This window comes from Muscardinus avellanarius, assembly GCF_963383645.1.
Source record: "Muscardinus avellanarius genome assembly, chromosome: 1".
Classification (NCBI taxonomy): domain Eukaryota; kingdom Metazoa; phylum Chordata; class Mammalia; order Rodentia; family Gliridae; genus Muscardinus; species Muscardinus avellanarius.
Genome location: NC_137786.1, coordinates 116,823,853 through 116,843,009, shown reverse-complemented (window position 1 = coordinate 116,843,009; position 19,157 = coordinate 116,823,853). Strand labels below are relative to the sequence as shown.

The following is a 19,157-nucleotide window of genomic DNA, read 5'->3' as shown; positions in this document are numbered from 1 at the left end:
TAGGTAATGGGGATGGAACCCAGGGGTATTCTATCTCCAAGCTACACCCTCAACCCTGTTTTTTTTTTTTTTTTTTATTCTTTATTTTGAAACGAGGTCTCACTGAGTTGCAAAGGGCCTCACTAAGTAGCTGAGGCTATCCATGAACTGCAATCCTCAAGTCTCAGCCTCCTGTCTCAGCCTCCCAAAAGCTGGGATTACAAAAAGCGTCACCACACCCAGCTTAGGTATTTTAACATTTTCAAGTAAATCTATGGTCCTTTTTTTTCCCCTACCTGAGATTCTTTTTTTTTCCCCTTTGGTACTGGGGATGGAACCCAGAAGCATTCTACCTCTGAGCTAAACCCCAGCACTATTGTTTATTCTTTATTTTAAAATAGTGTCTCACTGAGTTGCAAAGGGCCTCACTAAGTAGATGAGGCTGTCTGTGAACCACAATCTTCCTGTCAGCCTCCCAAATGCTGGGATTATAAGCATACGCCACCATGCCCAGCTCCAAATTTTTCTTATTTTGAAACAGGGTCTCTCCAAGTTAAGGCTGCTCTCAAACCTGTGATCCTCCTGTTTCAGCCTCTTAAGTACTGGAATTACAGACAAGCACCACCATGCTCAGGTTCACATCTTACATTTCTACAGGGTATTTCCTTTCTATACCTAATAACTGATAATTTTCACTCTTAAATAATTAAAAATTCACAAAGTACCTGCAAAATTCCACCAGGTTAATGAAAGCTGAGAAATCTTTCGGTTTGGCAGGATGCAAGTTAGCAGCTGGATCTGAAGTCGGGATCACCCAAACACCAGTAGCCTCATTTTCATCCTTAAAAATCAGTTGAAAAACAATGTACCACTCAACCAAGCATCGTTCAACAAGTAACTTTTCAAGTGATTTCTTGTTCTCGCCTGACACCATGAGAGCATGGGTGAGAAAGACATATGGGAGCACCTGAGAGGAATGATGGGCTCAAGCCTAAGCCAGAGGGCTGCTAGCAAGTGATGAAAGAATAGGAAAATGCATGCGGGTACCATTTCCTTAAAAAGCTAGCAATGAATCGGGCATGGTGGCGCACGCTTGTAATCCCCGCGCTTGGGAGGCAGAGACAGGAGGATCGCGCATGTTCGAAGCCAGCCGCACGCGCTGGCTTAGGAGACCCTGTTTCCAAATAAAAATGTAAAAATAGGTCTGGGAGTGTAGCCCGGAGGTAGAAGGGCTTCCAGCAACCCCAGTACCACCAAAAAAAAAAAAAACTAGCAATGAGCCGGGCGTGGTGGCGCACGCTTGTAATCCCCCCCGCTTGGGAGGCTGAGACAGGAGGATCGCACAGGTTTGAAGCCAGCCTCAGCTACTTAGTGAGGCTTTCAGCAACTTTGTGAGACCCTGTTCCCAAATAAAATATTTTTAAAAAAAGGTCTGGGACTATAACCTTGAGGTAGAAAGCCTCTGGGTTCTACCCCCAGTACCACCAAAAAAAAAAAAAAAAAAAAAAAAAAAGCTAGCAATGATTACCTCTACAAAGGTAAAATATCAAAAGGTAGAAAGCATCAATAATGCCTTAGAGACTTGTAACAGCAAATCAAAGAACTAATGAATAGAAACAAGAACAACAGCTGGGTGTGGTGGCGCATGTTTGTATTCCCCGGGCTTGGGAGGCGGAGACAGGAGGATCGTGCAGGTTGGAAGCCAGATGCACTGGCTTAAGAGACCCTGTTTCCAAAAATAAAAAAATAGGTCTGGGAGTGTAGCCCGGAGGTAGAAGGGCTTCCAGGAACCCCAGTACCACCAAAAAAAAAAAAAAAAAAAAAAAAAAGAAAAGAAAGAAAGAAAGAAAGAAAAATAAACAAGAACAATAAATATGATGGGGGGGGGGGTACAGTTTCAAATGTGATTGCTAAATGGCTAGTTGAAACCTTGGAACCAGAACCTATAAAAGACTGGACACAAATTATTACAGAGGCGACAGGTGACCTGCAGGTACAAGGAATGAAGGGTGAACAATAGGAGAGAGCCAGGGAAGACAGCAAGACAATACCACGTCTGCAATATGGGCATGTCAGCCCACATGGTTCAGCAAGCCATGCTGGCAAGTAGTTTCAATGAAACTACTTCAATTCAACACACACTGGTGTTTCTATCACCTAGCATTAAAAAAAAAAAAAAAAAAAAAGCACAAGTACACTGTCTCTTCTCTGACTTCAAAACTGCAGTGGAAGCACATACACATGAACTTTGATGAACATATTTGGTTGAAAAATCAATATTATTAAAAAACAAACCAGAGGTTTTCCATGGAATATCTAGTACTTTTCATACTAGCTTCATTCCTGAACTGTTCTGTTTCTAGAGAATCTTCAGAAAAGAGCAGGGCAGCTCAGAGCCTGTAGCTCCAAGCCTCAGCTGTCTTATCCAGGCTAGGAAAACTGGGTAAAGAAAAAAGGGCAGGAACATTCTTCTTCTGCTGCCTACTATCTGTATTCTACAATCATTTATTTATTTATTTTTGTGGTACTAGGGTTCCTGGAAACCCTTCTATCTCCGGGGTACACGCCCAGACCTATTTTTATACTTTTTTATTTGGAAACAGGGTCTCTTAAGCCAGAGAGGCTGGTTTCGAACCTGCAGGATCCTCCTGTCTCCGCCTCCCAAGCTCGGGCATTACAAGCATGCCAGGCTTGTATTCTACAATCTTGATAACACATTTAACACTTTCTCTCCCAATGTGGAGTCTCTGTAGCAATAAATAAGACTTCTTTATCCTACTGAAAAAAGTCACTTCTATACAAAATGAGATTTCACACTTTAGTAATTACTGAGGAATGAGAAAAAAGTCTGTTAATTTTTTTTTACAAAAAAATGGCTTAACATAGTAAACATAAATTACTTTTTAGTAATCTATTGAGAACATATTCTATATGTTAGTCTACAGCAAATAGAACGGCATCAATGGCACATCACAATCCTGAAGAAAATAAATGTTTCTCAATCATTCAGATATGCTGTCACCCCTTTGATATTTACATGCAAAGTTGGAATAAGAATTATAAAATTATTACTGACAAAACTTCTAACCTCTTGTTCTCCAACAGTCTGTTTTTCAAGTGTAAGGTCCAACTTCTCGACAATCTTCAAAACAGATTTTATAAATTCATCATAGAGTAAACGATTCAGACTTTGAAGGGAAGAATTCACAAAGAGAAATGTTTCATCTGCTAAAATAAAATCCTTTAAAGGAAAATAAGAAATTTCAAAATCTTATACAAAAATGTATTAGAATGAATACTTCATTAAAATATACACATATATAGACATATATATGTGTATATATACATACATACATACATACATACATACATACATACTGAGGTATTATGGAAGCAGTGATATGTAAAGTGTACCAAATTTTCCTCTAAATTTTCAAGCTTCACATCTTTCACATCTTCCCAAAGTACTATGACAGCAACATTTCAGTTAAATAATATGCAAAGCCAAAATGGTGGCACTGCCTGTAATCCAAGGACTTGAGAGGCTGAGACAGGAGGATCACAGGCTCAAGATCAGCCTCAACAAACTTAGCAAGGCCCTAATAACTTAGTGGGACACTGTTTCAAAATAAAAAATAAGCCTCAACAAACTTAGCAAGGCCCTAATAACTTAGTGAGACACTGTTTCAAAATAAAAAATAACCCATGCAAGGTAGTGCATGCCTGTAATCCAAGTACTTGAGGCTGAACAGGAGGATCTCAGGTTCAAGACCAACCTCAGCAACTTAATGAGGCCCTCCATAATTTATCAAGACCCTGTTTTCAAATAAAAAATAAAAAGCGCTGGGAAATAGCTCAGCGGTAAGAGTATCCCTGAGCTCAATTCCTAGTACCACAGAAAAAACAAAACAGAGCTGGTGGTATAGCTCAAAAGTATAATGACCCCGGGTTCAATCTCATTACTGCAAACATACATACACATGCACTCACACACACTCAAGTGTTTTCTATAGTAGTAATGAATGAGTAGTGAATTAGAATTAGACCAAGCCTTGTTAAAGGTTTACCTTAACAGTTAACTGGGATGTGTGTGTAAGTGTACAAATGTACAAAACACACATGCTACTTAGTGAGGCCCTCCACAACTGAGACCCCATTTCAAAAATAAAAAATAGGGCAGGGGGTATAGCTCAAAGGTAGAATACCCCTAGGTTTCATCCCCAGACCCACTAAATAAATAAATAAATAAATAAATAAAACTTCTGCACCAATCCCCTTCATAGCTATTAATTGAATTTATCTTCCCCTTCAGCAAATAAAAGGGCTAGGGGCTCAATGGTAAAGTATACACTTAGGATGCACGAGGCCCTGGCTTAGATAACCAGCATCAAAAAAAAAAAAAAAATAGCTCTTCAATGGTAATATTACTGCTATATTTTTTGTTACCTAAGGCTGCTAAAAGGAATAACTCAATATCAACTACACTATCTAGAATAAAGCTAGAAGGACAACTCAGCTACAGTAATTATTATTGACTTCTGGGAAGAAGGCGACCAAGAAAAGTGGGGCTTAAGAGCCCCGCTAACAATCAATCTCCATTACCACAAAATCAGCGCCTTTCATAGCCAGAAAACACCATCACCAGAGAAACAAAAAAATCACCAGGCTCCAGAGAGGAGGGGGACTCAGAATGGAGCTCAGAGCCATAGAGGAGATACGCCGGCCTCACGCCCAAGGACGAGACAGCAGCGCCTTAATGCCAGTGGCGCCTTACTGCCAGCGGCAGCGGTGATTTCACCGGACAGCTATGGCTACAGACCAACGCACTCAACAGCATACCAGGCTCCAGAGAGAAGCAGCGGACAGCGAGCCAAGAGACTCAGAGCAGAGCTCAAAACCAGAGAAGAAATACACCAGCCTCACAGCCAAGGGCATGGCAGCAGTGCCATATTGCCACCGGTGGCAGCAGCAAATTCACCGAGTCCACTACAGCTCCATCTGCGTACTCAACAACAGTGAGTCAAATTGCGGGCCACAGAGGAGAAATCCCAGTACTGCACTCCCAGGGACTTGACCCACTGGGGCAGTGGCGGTGGCAGAGATATCACACCATAGGAGAACACCCAACCGGGCACCCCCATAGTCTAAAGCAGCCTCTATCGACTCCCTGGGTCTGAGACTCTATGATACAACCCAGTAAAGGAGTAGTGGGGTCTGAGATACCACAGACTTGAGATCCAGAGCACCTTAAGTGAAGCTGGAGTGACCCAAGGGAAGAACCCAGAGAAGGCACAAACTTCCAAAATCATGGGAAAGAGGAATAACAATGGAGCAATGAATGCCCACAACCCCACAACATCAGAACCCGATAAAACAGAAAATCAGAGATTTCTAGAAGATCAAATCAGGAAAATAACTGTAGAAATAATAGAGGTGCTTCAAAAAGAACTCAGAGAGAGCCAAAAAGAGATAAAGGATGCAATCAGTGAAGTAAAGGCCTCAATTCAAAGCACAAACAACCGATTAGACCACATGGAGAACAGAATCTTGTTCTTAGAAGATGAGCAATCCAAAAATGAACGCATAGTTTCTAATCTAGAAAAAAATATCCAACAGCAGGAATCTGATATTGAAGAAATATGGGTCCATTTTAAGAGAGCTAACCTAAGAATAATTGGAATAGAGGAGGGAAAAGAAGGTAAAACCAAAGGGATCAACAATCTCTTCAAGGAAGTAATAGCAGAAAATTTTCCAAACATAGAGCAAGAGGTTGATACACAGGTCCAGGAAACTTATAGAACTCCCTTTAGACAGGATCGGAGAGGAGGATCCCCACGCCACATAATTGTCAAAATGACCAATGTGGAAGCCAAGCAGAGAATCTTAAAGGCAACAAAAACAAAGGGCCAAGTGACATTCAGAGGCAAACCAGTTAGAATCACTCCAGACTTCCCAAACCAAGTCATGAGAGCCAGAAGGGCTTGGAGTAACATATTCCCAACTCTGAAAGAAAACAACTTCCAGCCAAAAATTGCCTACCCAGCAAAACTTTCTATCAAATTAGATGGGGAAATAAGAAGCTTCCACGACAAACAGAAACTGAAGGAATTTATGTCTTCAAAACCAGCACTAGAGAAAATATTCAAAGAGATTAACTACAAAGAAGAAATAGGTAACACACACCAGAACCAGAGAAACAAGATTTTCCATCCAACAGACAACTAAGATTGGTTATCTGTGGAGATTCATTATTTATGTTAGTCTTTTACCTATCTCTAAATTGTATTGTTTGCTTTGTTGTTAATTTTTAGGATTTCTAGTTGGAATATTAATTTACCTTCAGATATAGCATTTGGAAATATTTTATCCCATTCTATCAGTAACTTTTAACTCTGTTTACATTGTCTTTGGATATACAATATTTTTTTTATTTTTTAGGGAGTTTCTATACTCTTCTGTTGCCTGTGCCATTGAAATCATAACCAAGAAATCACTGCCAATTTCGATGTTGTGAGGTTTTATGACCCAGATTTTCTTCTAAGAGTTTATAGTCTTAAGATTTATATTTAGGTAAGATTTATATTTAGGTCTTTTATCTCTTTTGAGTTAATATTTGTATATGGGATTAGGTAAGGGTCCAATTTTATTCTTTTTCATGTAATTATTATTTTTCAACAATATTTAGTTAAAAGATTATTATTTCCACTACCAAATGTTTGTGAAAACCTTGTCAAAAATAACTTGACAATATATGGAAGAATTTAGCTCTAGGCTTTTATTTAACTCCAATGGTTTATATATCTGCCTTTAGAACAGTACTACACTGTTTCGATTATTGTAGCTTTATATGGCTTGAAATCAGAAAATATTTATCTTCTAGCTTTGTTCTTTTTCGAGATCGTTTTGGGCATCTAGAGTCCATATTCCATATTAGGATAGATTTTTTTCTGAAAAATAAATATATAAATATGATAGTTTCACCTAAAAAAAAAAAAAGAAAAAGAAAAAAATATTCTCTGGTAAGAAAGAAAGCAAAAAGAAATATTGAAATGTTATCTTTAGGTCATCAAAAGCTTGGTATCAGACAAATGAAACTGTTATGTGAGATTATCATTTTTAATTTTTGATAAATTGCTATAATACTAGATGTCAATCACTAAGCCAAGCATGGGAGGGAGGGATGGGGAGAGAATGGGGTGGGGATCGGGTGGGGGCTGACTGGGCAATGTGTGCATGTAGGTCTACAAAAGTTTTTTTGTATCCCACTATGATGTATGAATACAATGCACCAATAAAAATTTTAAAAAAAATAAATGACAATAAATGAACAATCAAAAGTGGAAAAAAAAGTAATTTTTTTTTTTTTTTTTTTTTTTTTTTTGCAGTACCAGGATATTGGTTCTTGGTTCTTGGACAGCCTCCGACTCATCTTCTCAAATGCTGGGATTACAAGTGTGCACCACTATGCCCAACTTACAGTAATTAATTTTTAAAGATACATTTGAAGCCTGGCATGGTGGCACAGGCTTGTAATCCCAGTACTTAGGAATCTGAGACAAGAGGATGGTGGTTCATGGCCAGCCTCAGCTACTTAGTAAGGCACTTTACAACATAGTGAGACCCCATTTCAAAAATAAAGAATATAAATAGGGCTGGGGATGTAGCTCGCAGGTAGAATGCTCCTGGGTCCCATCCCTAGTACACACACACACAAAAAAAAATAATTAAAGAAAAAATTTTAAGGGGCTAGGGGTGGAACTCAGAGATAGAAAAAAAAAAAATACTTTTTTTTTTGGTAGTACTGAGGTTCCTGGAAGCCCTTCTACCTCCGGGATACACTCCCAGACCTATTTTATTTTTGGAAACAGGGTCTCATAAGCCAGCATGGCTGACTTCGAACCTGCGCGATCCTCCTGTCTCCACCTCCCAAGCTTGGGGATTACAAGCGTGTGCCACCACACCCAGCTACTTTTTTTTTTTCAGTACTGGGGATGGAACCCAGGGGCATTCTACTTCTTAGCTACCCCTGCCTCAGCCCTATTCTTTATCGTTATTTTGACACAAGTTCTCACTAATTTGCAGAAGGCCTCACTGAGTAGCTGAGGCTGTCCAAGAACCAAGATCTTCCTGTTTCAGACTTCTAAGTACAGGGATTACAAGTGTGCACCACCATGCCCAGCTTTTGAGATCCTTTCCATTCATATTTTTTCTAGTCTCACTTTGCATGCGTGTGTGTGTGTGTGTGTGTGTGTGTGTGTGTGTGTGTGTATCACTGGAGACTGAATCAATGTCTTCAAACATGCCAGGCAAATACTTTACCACTGAGGTACATCCTATACATTTTTTTTTTTTTTTTTTTTTTTGCAGTACTGGAGATGGAATCTAGGGGCATTCTACCTCTGAGTTACACACCCAGCCCTATTTTTTATTTATTTTTATTTATGTATTTATTTATTTGTGTGTATGTATGTGTGTGTGTGGTACTGGGGGTGGAGTTCAGGGCTTTTCTACCTCCAGGCTATACTCCCAGACCTATTTTATACTTTATTTGGAAACAGGGTCTCACTAAGTTGCTGAGAGCCTCACTAAATTGCTCAGGCTGGCTTCAAACCTGTGCAATCCTCCCATCTCAGCCTCCCAAGTGCTGGGATTACAAGCGTGCGCCACCACGCCCGGCTTATTCTTCATTTTGAAACAGGTTCTCACTGAGTTGCAAAGGGCCTCACTAAGTAGCTGAGGCTGTCCTCGAACCACAATCCTCCTGTCTCAGCCTCCCAAATGTTGGGATTACAAGTGTGATGTCACCATGCCTGGCCATCCCAAACATTTTTACTTTATTTTGAACAGGATCTCAGTAAGTTGCTCAGGCTGGCCTGAACTTTTGATCTTTCTGCCTCTCAAATAACTGGAATTACATGGGTACACCACCAAACCCAGCTTCTAGATTCACTTTAACTGTCTATATTTACAATTTTAATTTTTCATTACTTGAGATATATTTATCTATTTTCATTTTATTTTGTGTGGGTGTATATGGTTGAGGGGTTACCAGGGATTGAACTCAGGGGCATTCTACTTCTGAGCTACACACACAGCCCTATTTTATTTTATTTTATTTATTTTATTTATTTTATTTATTTATTTATTTATTTATTTATTTATTTTGGTGGTACTGGGGATGGAACCCTTCTACCTCCAGGCTACATTCCCACACGTGTATTTTTTATTTGGAAATAGGGTCTCTTAAGCCTGCAAGGCCAACTTAGAACCTGTGCGATCCTCCTATCTCCGCCTCCCAAACACAGGGATTACAAGAATGCGCCACCATGCCCAGCCTTATTCTTTAATTGTGAAAGAGGGTGGAGAGCCCTCAGTTGCTGAAGCTGGCCTTAAACCTATAATCCTCCTGTCTCAGTCTTGCAATTACTGGGATTAGAAGAATCCACCACCATTCCTGGCTCTTGAGGTATATTTAAAAAAAAGATGTTTTGAGCCAAGTGTGGTAGCACACGCTTATAATCCCAGTACTTGGAAGCTAAGACAAGAGGATCACAAGTTTGCAGCCAGCCTCAGCTACTTAGTGAGGCCCTGAACAACTTAGTGAGACCTTGCTATAAAATAAAGAATGAAAAACAGGGAACACTGCGTAGCTTGGGAGGTAGAATGCCCCTGGGTTCAATCCCCAGTACCACAAAAAAAAAAAAAAAAAGTTTTGGGGCTGGTGTGATGACAGATCACAATTCCAAGGCCAGACATAGCAACTTCGCAAGAGACTGTTTCAAACAAAAAAGTAAAAAAGGATAGTGGCAAGCACTGCAAAGGTAGAATGACCTTGGGTTCAACTGCCAGTACCAAAAAAAGAAAGAAAGAAAAACAACTTTTGAAAGTTATTAAAATATAAATCTTTTTTTTTTTTTTTTTTTGGTGGTATTGTGGTTCCTGGAAACCCTTCTACCTCCGGGCTACACTCCCAGACCTATTTTATACTTTTTTTTAAATTTGGAAACAGGGTCTCTTAAGCCAGTGAGGCTGGCTTCGAACCTGCGTGATCCTCCTGTCTCTGAGATCCTCCTGTCTCCACCTCCCAAGTACTGGAATTAGAGGCGTATGCCACCACGCCCATATTTTTTTTTTTTTTTTTTTTTTTTTGCGGTACTGAGGATGAAACCCAGGGGCATTCTACCTCTGCGCTACATTCTCAGCCCCATTTTTCCACTGAGTTGTAAAGAGCCTCACTATGTAGTTGAGGCTGTCCCAGAACAACAGTCCTCTGGTCTCTACCACACCTGGCTAGTCTTTTTATTTGAGTTGTGAAGGGCCTCGCTAAGTAGCTGAGGCTATCTGCAAACTGTGATCCTCCAGTCTCTTCCTCCCTAATGCTAGGATTACAAACTTGCACCACCATGCCTGGCCAGAAACTGAGATACTTTTATGGCCTTTAAATCATAAACTTTAGCCAGGCCTGGGGGCACTTGGAGGCTGAGAAAGGAGGATCCTGGGTTCCTAGCCAGCCTCAGCAAATTAGTAAGACCCTCAACAACTTACTGAGACCCTGTTTCAAAATAAAAAGTTGGGCTGGGAGGTAGAAGTAGAATGCCCCTGGAATCCACCCACAAAAATAAATAAATAAATTAATTACTTAATAATAAATTTTACCATCATCTGAGAACAGCTCAGGAGATATCTAAAAAGGTCCACATAGTCCTTGTACGTGGCAACTTTCCATTTGCCAGTTCGAACTTCCCCCGATGCACGATGGTCTTCAGATTCAGACTCGGTACCCTAGTCAGGAAAATAACATGCCAGTACTGACAGAGGCACTCACAAAAGCAGCCTGCTCCAGAACATACTAACTCTAAACTAAAACTGCAACCAGAAGACTATGCAGTGAGACTGAGAAAGACATTATGTTATGAAAGCATAATCAAGATCTGAAACAAAAGATGATTCTTCTGTGATAAAACCAACAAGGATTCTGACACACTATCCACTGGACGCCCCATACATCACTCAGCACCTTTTCTTTAGTCTGTCATCTCATCCTATTTCCTGTAGCTTCTGGCAACTATGATATGCCTCCATAATATGCCATAGCATTTTATCCTAGAGTTTAAGAGAGAAAACAGTTCTTTCTTATAAAATATATACACATGTTATATATGTATATAAAAATAAAATTGTTTCAGACCTGAGATAGAATGTATTTGCCTAACAAAATAGAGGGATTATGTCTGACCACTTTCAAAATATTCATGCCTAATTACTAAGAAAAGCTACTTCTAGCCAGGTATGTTGGTGCATACCCGTCATCCCAGTACTTGGGAGGCTGAGACATAGGGATTACAGGTTCGCAGCTAACCTCAGCAACTTAGTGAGGTGCTCCACCAGTTAGTGAGACACTGTTTAAAAATAAAATGGCACTGATGGTATAGCTTGGAGGGAGAACACCTGGGTTCAATCCCAGTATCAAAAAAAGTATAATTCTAGCCAGGCGTGGTGGCACACACTTGTAATCCCCGCGCTTGGGAGGCAGAGACAGGAGGATCGCACAGGTTCGAAGCCAGCCGCGCGCGCTGGCTTAAGAGACCCTGTTTCCAAATATAAAATGTAAAACTAGGTCTGGGAGTGTAGCCCGGAGGTAGAAGGGCTTCCCGAAACCCCAGTACCACCAAAAAAAAAAAAAAAAGTATAATTCTAGTCAGGCATGGTGGCACACTCTTGTAATCCCCACACTTGGGAGGCAGAGACAGGAGGATCGTACAGGTTCAAAGCCAGCCTCGCTGGCTTAAGAGACCCTGTTTCCAAATAAAAATAGATCTGGGAGTGTAGCCCAGAGGTAGAAGGGTTTCCAGGAACACCAATACCACCAAAAAAAAAAAAGTATAATTCTATATATTTAACGCATTAAAACCTTAGAAACATTTCTAGCTTCCAAATATAAAAGACTAATTTTTGAAATATTAGATTCAAAACTTACCTTTTGAAGGATCACTGGCTTAGAACATATTCTGATTAAACCCTGATGCACTAGAGGAAAAAAATGAAGCAAACACTGAAAAATACAACAGAATACTAAGAAAAAACCAATAAACTGTATCTCTTAAATTTCTTGTTAATATTATCTAGTTTTTAAATTTAAACTATTAAGATTCAGAAACTAGAGATGAAAGGATCTTGGTCCATCAAATTTTAGGAGTTCCCTAAGACGCATTAAAGATATAAATAAATCTGGCTACCAAAATGTCTTTACTTATTTCAAATAATATGTTAAGTACTCATCATTCAGCTTCACAAAAATAAAAATGAATGGCAAACTTACCTACAGTACTAATGCAATTCCAGAGAACTGGTCCTTTTTCTGCTAAGGCTAGAAAAACTTTTACTATGGCTTTACAACACATCAACTGCATTTTGGGACTGTACTGTGGAAAAGTGTCTATCTGTACCACCATGAGATGCTCCAGAACTGGAGTATAGACCTCAGGAACCTATCAGAAAGGGAGAGCAAGCCAAACATTAGAGGAGAGAATTAGTACAGAAATAATACAAATATCCAAAACAATGGGAATTGCACAGGCACACAGTTGATAAATGGGAAACAGTTTTGCAATCTAATTTGCGAAGATATTATGACTGCTTAGGAGAAACCAGAGTCAACTGTCAGAAGGACAGTCTATCTCAAATCAATTCTTAATCTTTTTTTTTTTTTAACTAGAGGTTGAACCCAGGGGCATTCTATCTCAAAGCTATAGCACCAATCCAATTTCCTCTTTTCTTTTTTTCTTCTTCTTGTAGTACTGAGGATGGAACCCAGGGGCATTCTACCTCCAAACTATACTCTCAGCCCTATTTTTTATTCTTTATTTTAAAACAGGGTTTGAGTTGAGAAGGACCTCACTAAATAGCTGAGGCTGTCCATGAACCATGATCCTCCCATCTCAGCCTCCCGAATAATGGGATTACAAGAGTGTGCCACCATGCCTAGATTATTCTTTATTTTGAAACAGGGGCTCCCTGAGTTGCAAAGGGCCTCACTAAGTACCCAAGGCCATCCTTGAACCACGATCCTCCAGTTTCAGCCTCTCCAATGCTGGGATTACAAGCATGTGCCACCATGCCCAGTTTATTCTTTATTTTGAAACAGGTTCTCACTAAGTTGCGGAGGACCTCACTAAGTAACTGAGGCTGGCAGCCAACCTACAATCCTCCTATATCAGTAGTACTGTGTTTACAAGCATGCACCACCACACCCAAATCTTAATCTTTTAGGAGAATGTAGAGTAATAAATATTTTTACTGCCCTGGACAAAAAAAGGTTCATAATAATAATTCTTTTTTTTTTTTTTTTTTTTTTTTTGCTGGTATGGGGATGGAACCCAGGGTTATTCGACCTCTGAGCTATACCCCCAGCCCTATTTTTAATTCTTTGTTTTGAAACAGAGTCTCACTAAATTTCAAAGGGCTAAGAAGCTGAGGCTGTCCGCAAACCACGATCCTCCTGTCTCAGCTTCCCAAATGTTGGTATCACAAGTGTGCGCCACTACATCCAGCTCTCATAATGATAATTCTATATACAGAAAATAGTCATTAAAAATGTCATATTGACTACAATAGTGCCTTCACTAAATGCATCATTTGACTCTATCAAACTACCTAAAGAGGCGGAGCGTAGTGGCACACACTTGTAATCCCAGCATTCAGGAGTCAGAAACTAGAGGATCAAGGTTCTCAGCCTCAGCTACCTAGTGAGGCACTTCGCAACTCAGTGAGACTCTGTTTCAAAAATAAAAGGACTAAAATAATAAGGCTGAGTGTGTAGCTCGGAGATAGAATGCCCTGGTTCCATCCCCAGTACTTTAAAAAAAAAAGCCAGGTGTGGTGGCGCACACTTGTAATCCCCACACTTGGGAGGCAGAGACAGGAGGATCGCGCAGGTCCGAAGCCAGCCGCGCTGGCTTAAGAGACCCTGTTTCCAAAATATATATATATATATATATAGTAGGTCTGGTAGTATAGCTCAGAAGTAGAAGGGCTTCAAGGAACCTCAGTAAAAAAAAAAAAAAAAAAACTACCTAAAGAAATGAGATTAAATACTTTAAAGTGTACTCAGTTTATTTCACTTACTGTGTCCAGGTAAAGTATGACACTTGAGATAGACTGGAGGAAACTCGGCATCTGATACACATGGTCATCCACAGTGTCTGTCTGGGTGAGGTACATCTGCTTACAGCGCTGAATGAGCTCAACATACATGAAGTCAACCTCCTTCGCATTTAGAACCTTGCAAGGCTTTAGGAAAGAGGAAACAAGGCTTCATAAAGCTTCTCGGTATCAAAACAAAGACTTCAGGTGTCCATATCCAAGGAAGCCACTTTTACTTGCTTATTTTACTATATATAGAGATATAGTATCTTTTTTTTTTTTTTGCAGGTCTGGGATGGAACCCAGGGGCATTCAACCTCCGAGCTACATCCCTGCCCTATTTTTTTATTCTTTATTTTGAAACCAGGTCTCACTGAGTTGCAGAGGGCCTCACTAAGTAGTTGAGGCTGTCCACGAACCGTGATCTTCCAGGTCTCAGCCTCCCAAATGCTGGGATTAGAAGCGTGTGACACCATGCCCGGCTTCAGATATACTATCTTATGAAGATGTTTTTCATAATAATCTGTAGTCACATCCTACTTATTCACACACAGGACACTTTTTGATTCACTGTGTTCTAGGTACTGTTTAGATGGTGGGTTTTATACAGTCCCTGGCTAGCCACCCTAAGAAGAGACCGAGTTAAACTCATGGTTGGAATATATACTATACCACAATCCACACCATGACCAGAACCATCTATTTAAACTCACAAATCTAATACTGTAACTACCTGACTTCCCATTTTTCAAAGAGTTCTACAGTCTTCCAGATCGAGTCCAGATACAAGGATATTTCTGGCTCATCTTTTTAGAGTCCTCTCCTTTTTTCTTGTATATCATGTTCTCATTACAATTCTAGCCACAGTGAACAAGCTGAGGTTGGTTAGACTACGGTACAGAAAGTACAAAATTCCATGCCATCTTTGATCTTTGACCCTTTTCATATATTATTTCTTTTGGCCAAAAGTATTTTATTTATTTATTTATTTATTTATTTATTTATTTATTTATTTATTTATTTATTTATTGTAGTACTGGGGTTTTTGAAAGCCCTTCCACCTCCAGGCTACACTCCCAGACCTATTTTATATTTTTTTATTTGGAAACAGGGTCTCTTAAGCAAGTGTGGCTGGCTTCGAACCTACGCGATCCTCCTGTCTCCACCTCCCAAGCGCAGGGAGTGGATGACAGACAAATGGAGAGAAAGAATAAAAAGAGCAGACAATAATGCATATTATAGTTGTATGAAGAAAGGCAGTAAGTTATTTTCCCTATAAAAGTCACAGAGATCCACTAAGAAAAAACTAGTTATTCGTATTTTTAACTATATATCTTTCTGTCACAGATACTTCTCTAAGAATTTAACTGAAACAACTACAAATTTATAATTAAGGTGCAGCATAGCACAGTGTAAAAACATAATGATTCTACTCCTTAGACTTGGACTGTTGTCTTGCTCCTATCAATACTGACATCTTTTGACAAGTTACCTAATGTCTCTGGTTCTGAGCTTCATCATACATAAAACTGAATGATACTCAGCTTTATAAGAATATAAAAAGGTGATGGAATGTATAAAGCTTTTTTTTTGCAGTATTGAGGATCGAACTCAGGTGCATTCTACCTCTGAACTACACACCTAACACTATTTTTTATTCTTTATTTTGTCTACCTCTGAACTACACACCTAACACTATTTTTTATTCTTTATTTTGAAACAGGATCTCATTAAGTTGCAGAGGGTCTCACTAATAGCTGAGGTTGGCCGCAAACCTGCAATCCTCCTGTCTCAGCCTCCCAAGTACTGGGATTACAAGTGTGTGCTGCCACACCCAGCTCCAGCATATATAAAGACTTCTAATAAAGAGTGTACACTAAATAATATTATTAGTCAATTAAACAAATGATAATCATATTGTCACAAGTATAAGATGCTATTAAAAATGTTCTAAATTATATTCCTTTAAACAAAAAAGATCAAATAATGAGTCATACTGCTGCAAACAGTCCATATCCACGAATAGCAATGGATAACTCCTTGTTGCTTGAATCTGTGTTTCTGATAATTCCATAGAATTGTTCCATAAAGTACTGCAGTTTACTTTTGTGCGCCTCTGCATCCTTTGCCACCATAAAAGAAACCTGAAATCATATGACACTCTTTAGAATATTTAATAGCAAAACAAAGATATCTATACAAACAGGACAAAGCTAGACTTATTTCAACTTTAGATACTATTAACATATTCCTAGCCAGATGTGGTGGTGTACTTGTAATCTCAGTACTTGGGAAACTGAGACAGGAGGATTGCAGGTTGCCCGTCAGCCTTGGCTACTTAGTGAGGCCCTCTGCAACTTCATGAGGCCCTTCTTCATAATAAGAATAAAAAGCCAGGCGTGGGGGCAAACGCTTGAAATCCCAACATTCAGAAGGCTGAGACCAGAGGATCGCAGTTTGCTGACAGCCTCAGCTACTTAGTGAGGCCCTCAACAACTTAATGAGACTCTGTCTCAAAATAAAAAATAAAAAATAGGGCAGTGGATGTAGCTCGGAGGTCGAATGCCCTGGGTTCCATCCCCAGGCCTGAAAAAAAAAAAAAATTTAAGAATAAAAAATCGGGGCCAGGCATGGTAGCACACACTTGTAATCCCAGCATTCAAGAGGCAAAGACCAGAGGATCATGGTTCGCAGGCAGCCTCAGCTACTTAGCAAGGCACTTCGCCAACTCAGTAAAACTCTGTTTCAAAAATAAAAAGACTAGCCGGAAGTGGTGGTGCACACTTGTAATTCCAGTGCTTTGGAGGCTGAGACAGGAGGATCGCACAGGTTCAAAGCCAGCCTCAGCTACTTAATGAGGCTCTCAGCAACTTAGTGAGACCCTGTTTCCAAATAAAGTATAAAATAGGTCTGGGAATATAGCCCGGAGGCAGAAAAGCTCCTGGGTTCCACCCCCCAGTACCACAAAAAATAAATAAATAAATAAATAAATAAATAAATAAATAAATAAATAAATACATATACATAAATAAACAAACAAACAAACTCAAAAATAGGGCTGGGGGTATAGCTCAGAGGTACAATACCCCTGGTTACAAAAATAAAAAAAAAAAAGGTTGAGGTTGTAGTTTAGAGGTAAAATGTCCTAGGCTCAATCCCTAGTACACCAAAAAATAAAAAAAAATTGCTACATTTACATAAACTACTTTTACTCATAAAAAAATAATTGTCTCGCCGAGCGTGGTGGTGCACACTTGTAATCCCCATGCTTGGGAGGCAGAGACAGGAGGATCATGCAGGTTCAAAGCCAGTCGCACTGGCTTAAGAGACCCTGTTTCCAAAAATTAAAAAAAATAGGTCTGGGAGTTTAGCCCGGAGGTAGAAGGACTTCTAGGAACCCTAGTACCACCAAAAAAAAAAAAAAAAAAAAAAAAAAAAAAAAAATCTCTCCTTATTAGTCTCTACCACATTCAGAAAAGACAGTCTCTTAAATAAGACTATATTGTATGTGATACATTTTTCCTAAAGAAAAGGACTAAATAGACAAGGAGGTTTAGGGTTGTTACTCAGTAGTACACTGTTTGCCTAGCATCCATGAGGCTCTGGGTTCAATTCACAGCAATGATCCTCCTGTCTCAGTCTCCCAAATGCTGAGATTACAAGCATGCACCACCACGCCCAGCTTGATTTATAATCTAATTTTAAAGTGAAAAAGGTATCTGAACACCATGGTGGCACACACTTGTAATCCCAGCATTTGGGAGGCTGAGACAGGAGGATCAAGGTTCACAGACAGCCTCAGCTACTTAGTGAGGCCCTTTGCAACTCAGTGAGACCGTTTCAAAATAAAGAATAAAAAATAGGGCTGGGGATATAGTTAGAAGGTAAATTGCTCCTAGATTCCATCCTCAGTACCACAAAAAAAAAAAAAAGGATCTCAGCACTTCAGAAAAAAAAAATTAAGAATGATTAAATGATTAATAACAAAAAAAGATAAACATCAAGAGTCACCACAGAAATCCAAACTAAAGCAATTGCAAAAATAGCTAAAATTATAGCACTTGGGAGGCTGAGACAGGAGAATTGCAAGTATGAGGCTTAGCCTCAGCAATTTAGTGAGACTATTTCAAAATCAAAAATAAAATAGACTGGGTTATTGCTCATTAGTAGAGCACCTCTGGGTTCAAATCCTCAGCAACACACACATACACACAAAAAAAAAAATAGCTAAGGTTAAAATGACTGATAATCTCAGCTAGTTGGGAAGCTGAGACAGGAAGATCACAAGTTCTAGTACAACCTAAGTAACTTAGGCCTAGTTTCAAAATAAAATATAAAATAAGGCTAGGGGGTGTAGCTGAGAAGTAAAATATGTCTGGGCTTTATCCCCAGTTCCACAAAAAATCAAAAAGGAAAGAAAAGGAAGTGGCATCTGTAGCACCTGTTTCAGAAAGGATTCCAGGGCTGAGTGTGCAGCTTTCTTCACTTCTGCATTCATATGACTGCACCACTTTGAAAGCACTTCAAATAGAGAAATGTAGTTGTCCAGAAGGCAGGTGCTAAACTGAGATGCGTGCAAGGTAAATAAGCGCAGGCCAGCTGAAAACACAAAAAATATTGGATTAAAATGGGCAACTCCCATTAAGATGTATGACTACAATGCACTAATAAAAAAAAAAAAAAAAATAGGCAACACAAGCCGGAATGGAGAACTAAGAAAGCCTCGATTCCTGAAGATCTGGCCAATCACACTATGATAACCCAGGAACCCTGAAAGGCACTCTATTGCCACTAGCCTCCACATGAATCCACAGGCCCATGGCCTCCAAACAGTCAGAAAAAGGATGAGGACTTAAATAATCAAACACTAGAGCCAGGTATGGTGACATATACTTGTAAAACCAGTCCTTGGAAAACTGAGACAGAAGGATCACAGATTTGAGGGCAGCCTTGGCAACTTAGTGAGGCCCTCAGCAACTTAGCAAAATTAAATTTAAAAAGGGCTGGGAGCTAGGCGTCGTAGCACACACCTGTAA

General features: G+C 39.5%; 1 protein-coding gene across 3 annotated transcripts in view; it reads right to left on the bottom strand.

Annotated features, from left to right (window-relative positions):
- PRKDC (protein kinase, DNA-activated, catalytic subunit) overlaps nt 1–19,157 on the bottom strand; it is a gene marked incomplete at both ends in the record, with an annotated part of 201,911 nt that overhangs the window by 164,456 nt on the left and 18,298 nt on the right. For all 3 annotated transcript variants that reach the window (XM_080713685.1, XM_080713686.1, XM_080713687.1), the window contains 8 exons: nt 705–820; nt 3,068–3,220; nt 10,636–10,761; nt 11,957–12,006; nt 12,299–12,467; nt 14,104–14,268; nt 16,119–16,265; nt 18,563–18,720. In XM_080713685.1, coding sequence (XP_080569811.1) covers nt 705–820; nt 3,068–3,220; nt 10,636–10,761; nt 11,957–12,006; nt 12,299–12,467; nt 14,104–14,268; nt 16,119–16,265; nt 18,563–18,720 — 1,084 coding nt within the window. The remainder of the gene's footprint in view (nt 1–704; nt 821–3,067; nt 3,221–10,635; nt 10,762–11,956; nt 12,007–12,298; nt 12,468–14,103; nt 14,269–16,118; nt 16,266–18,562; nt 18,721–19,157) is intronic.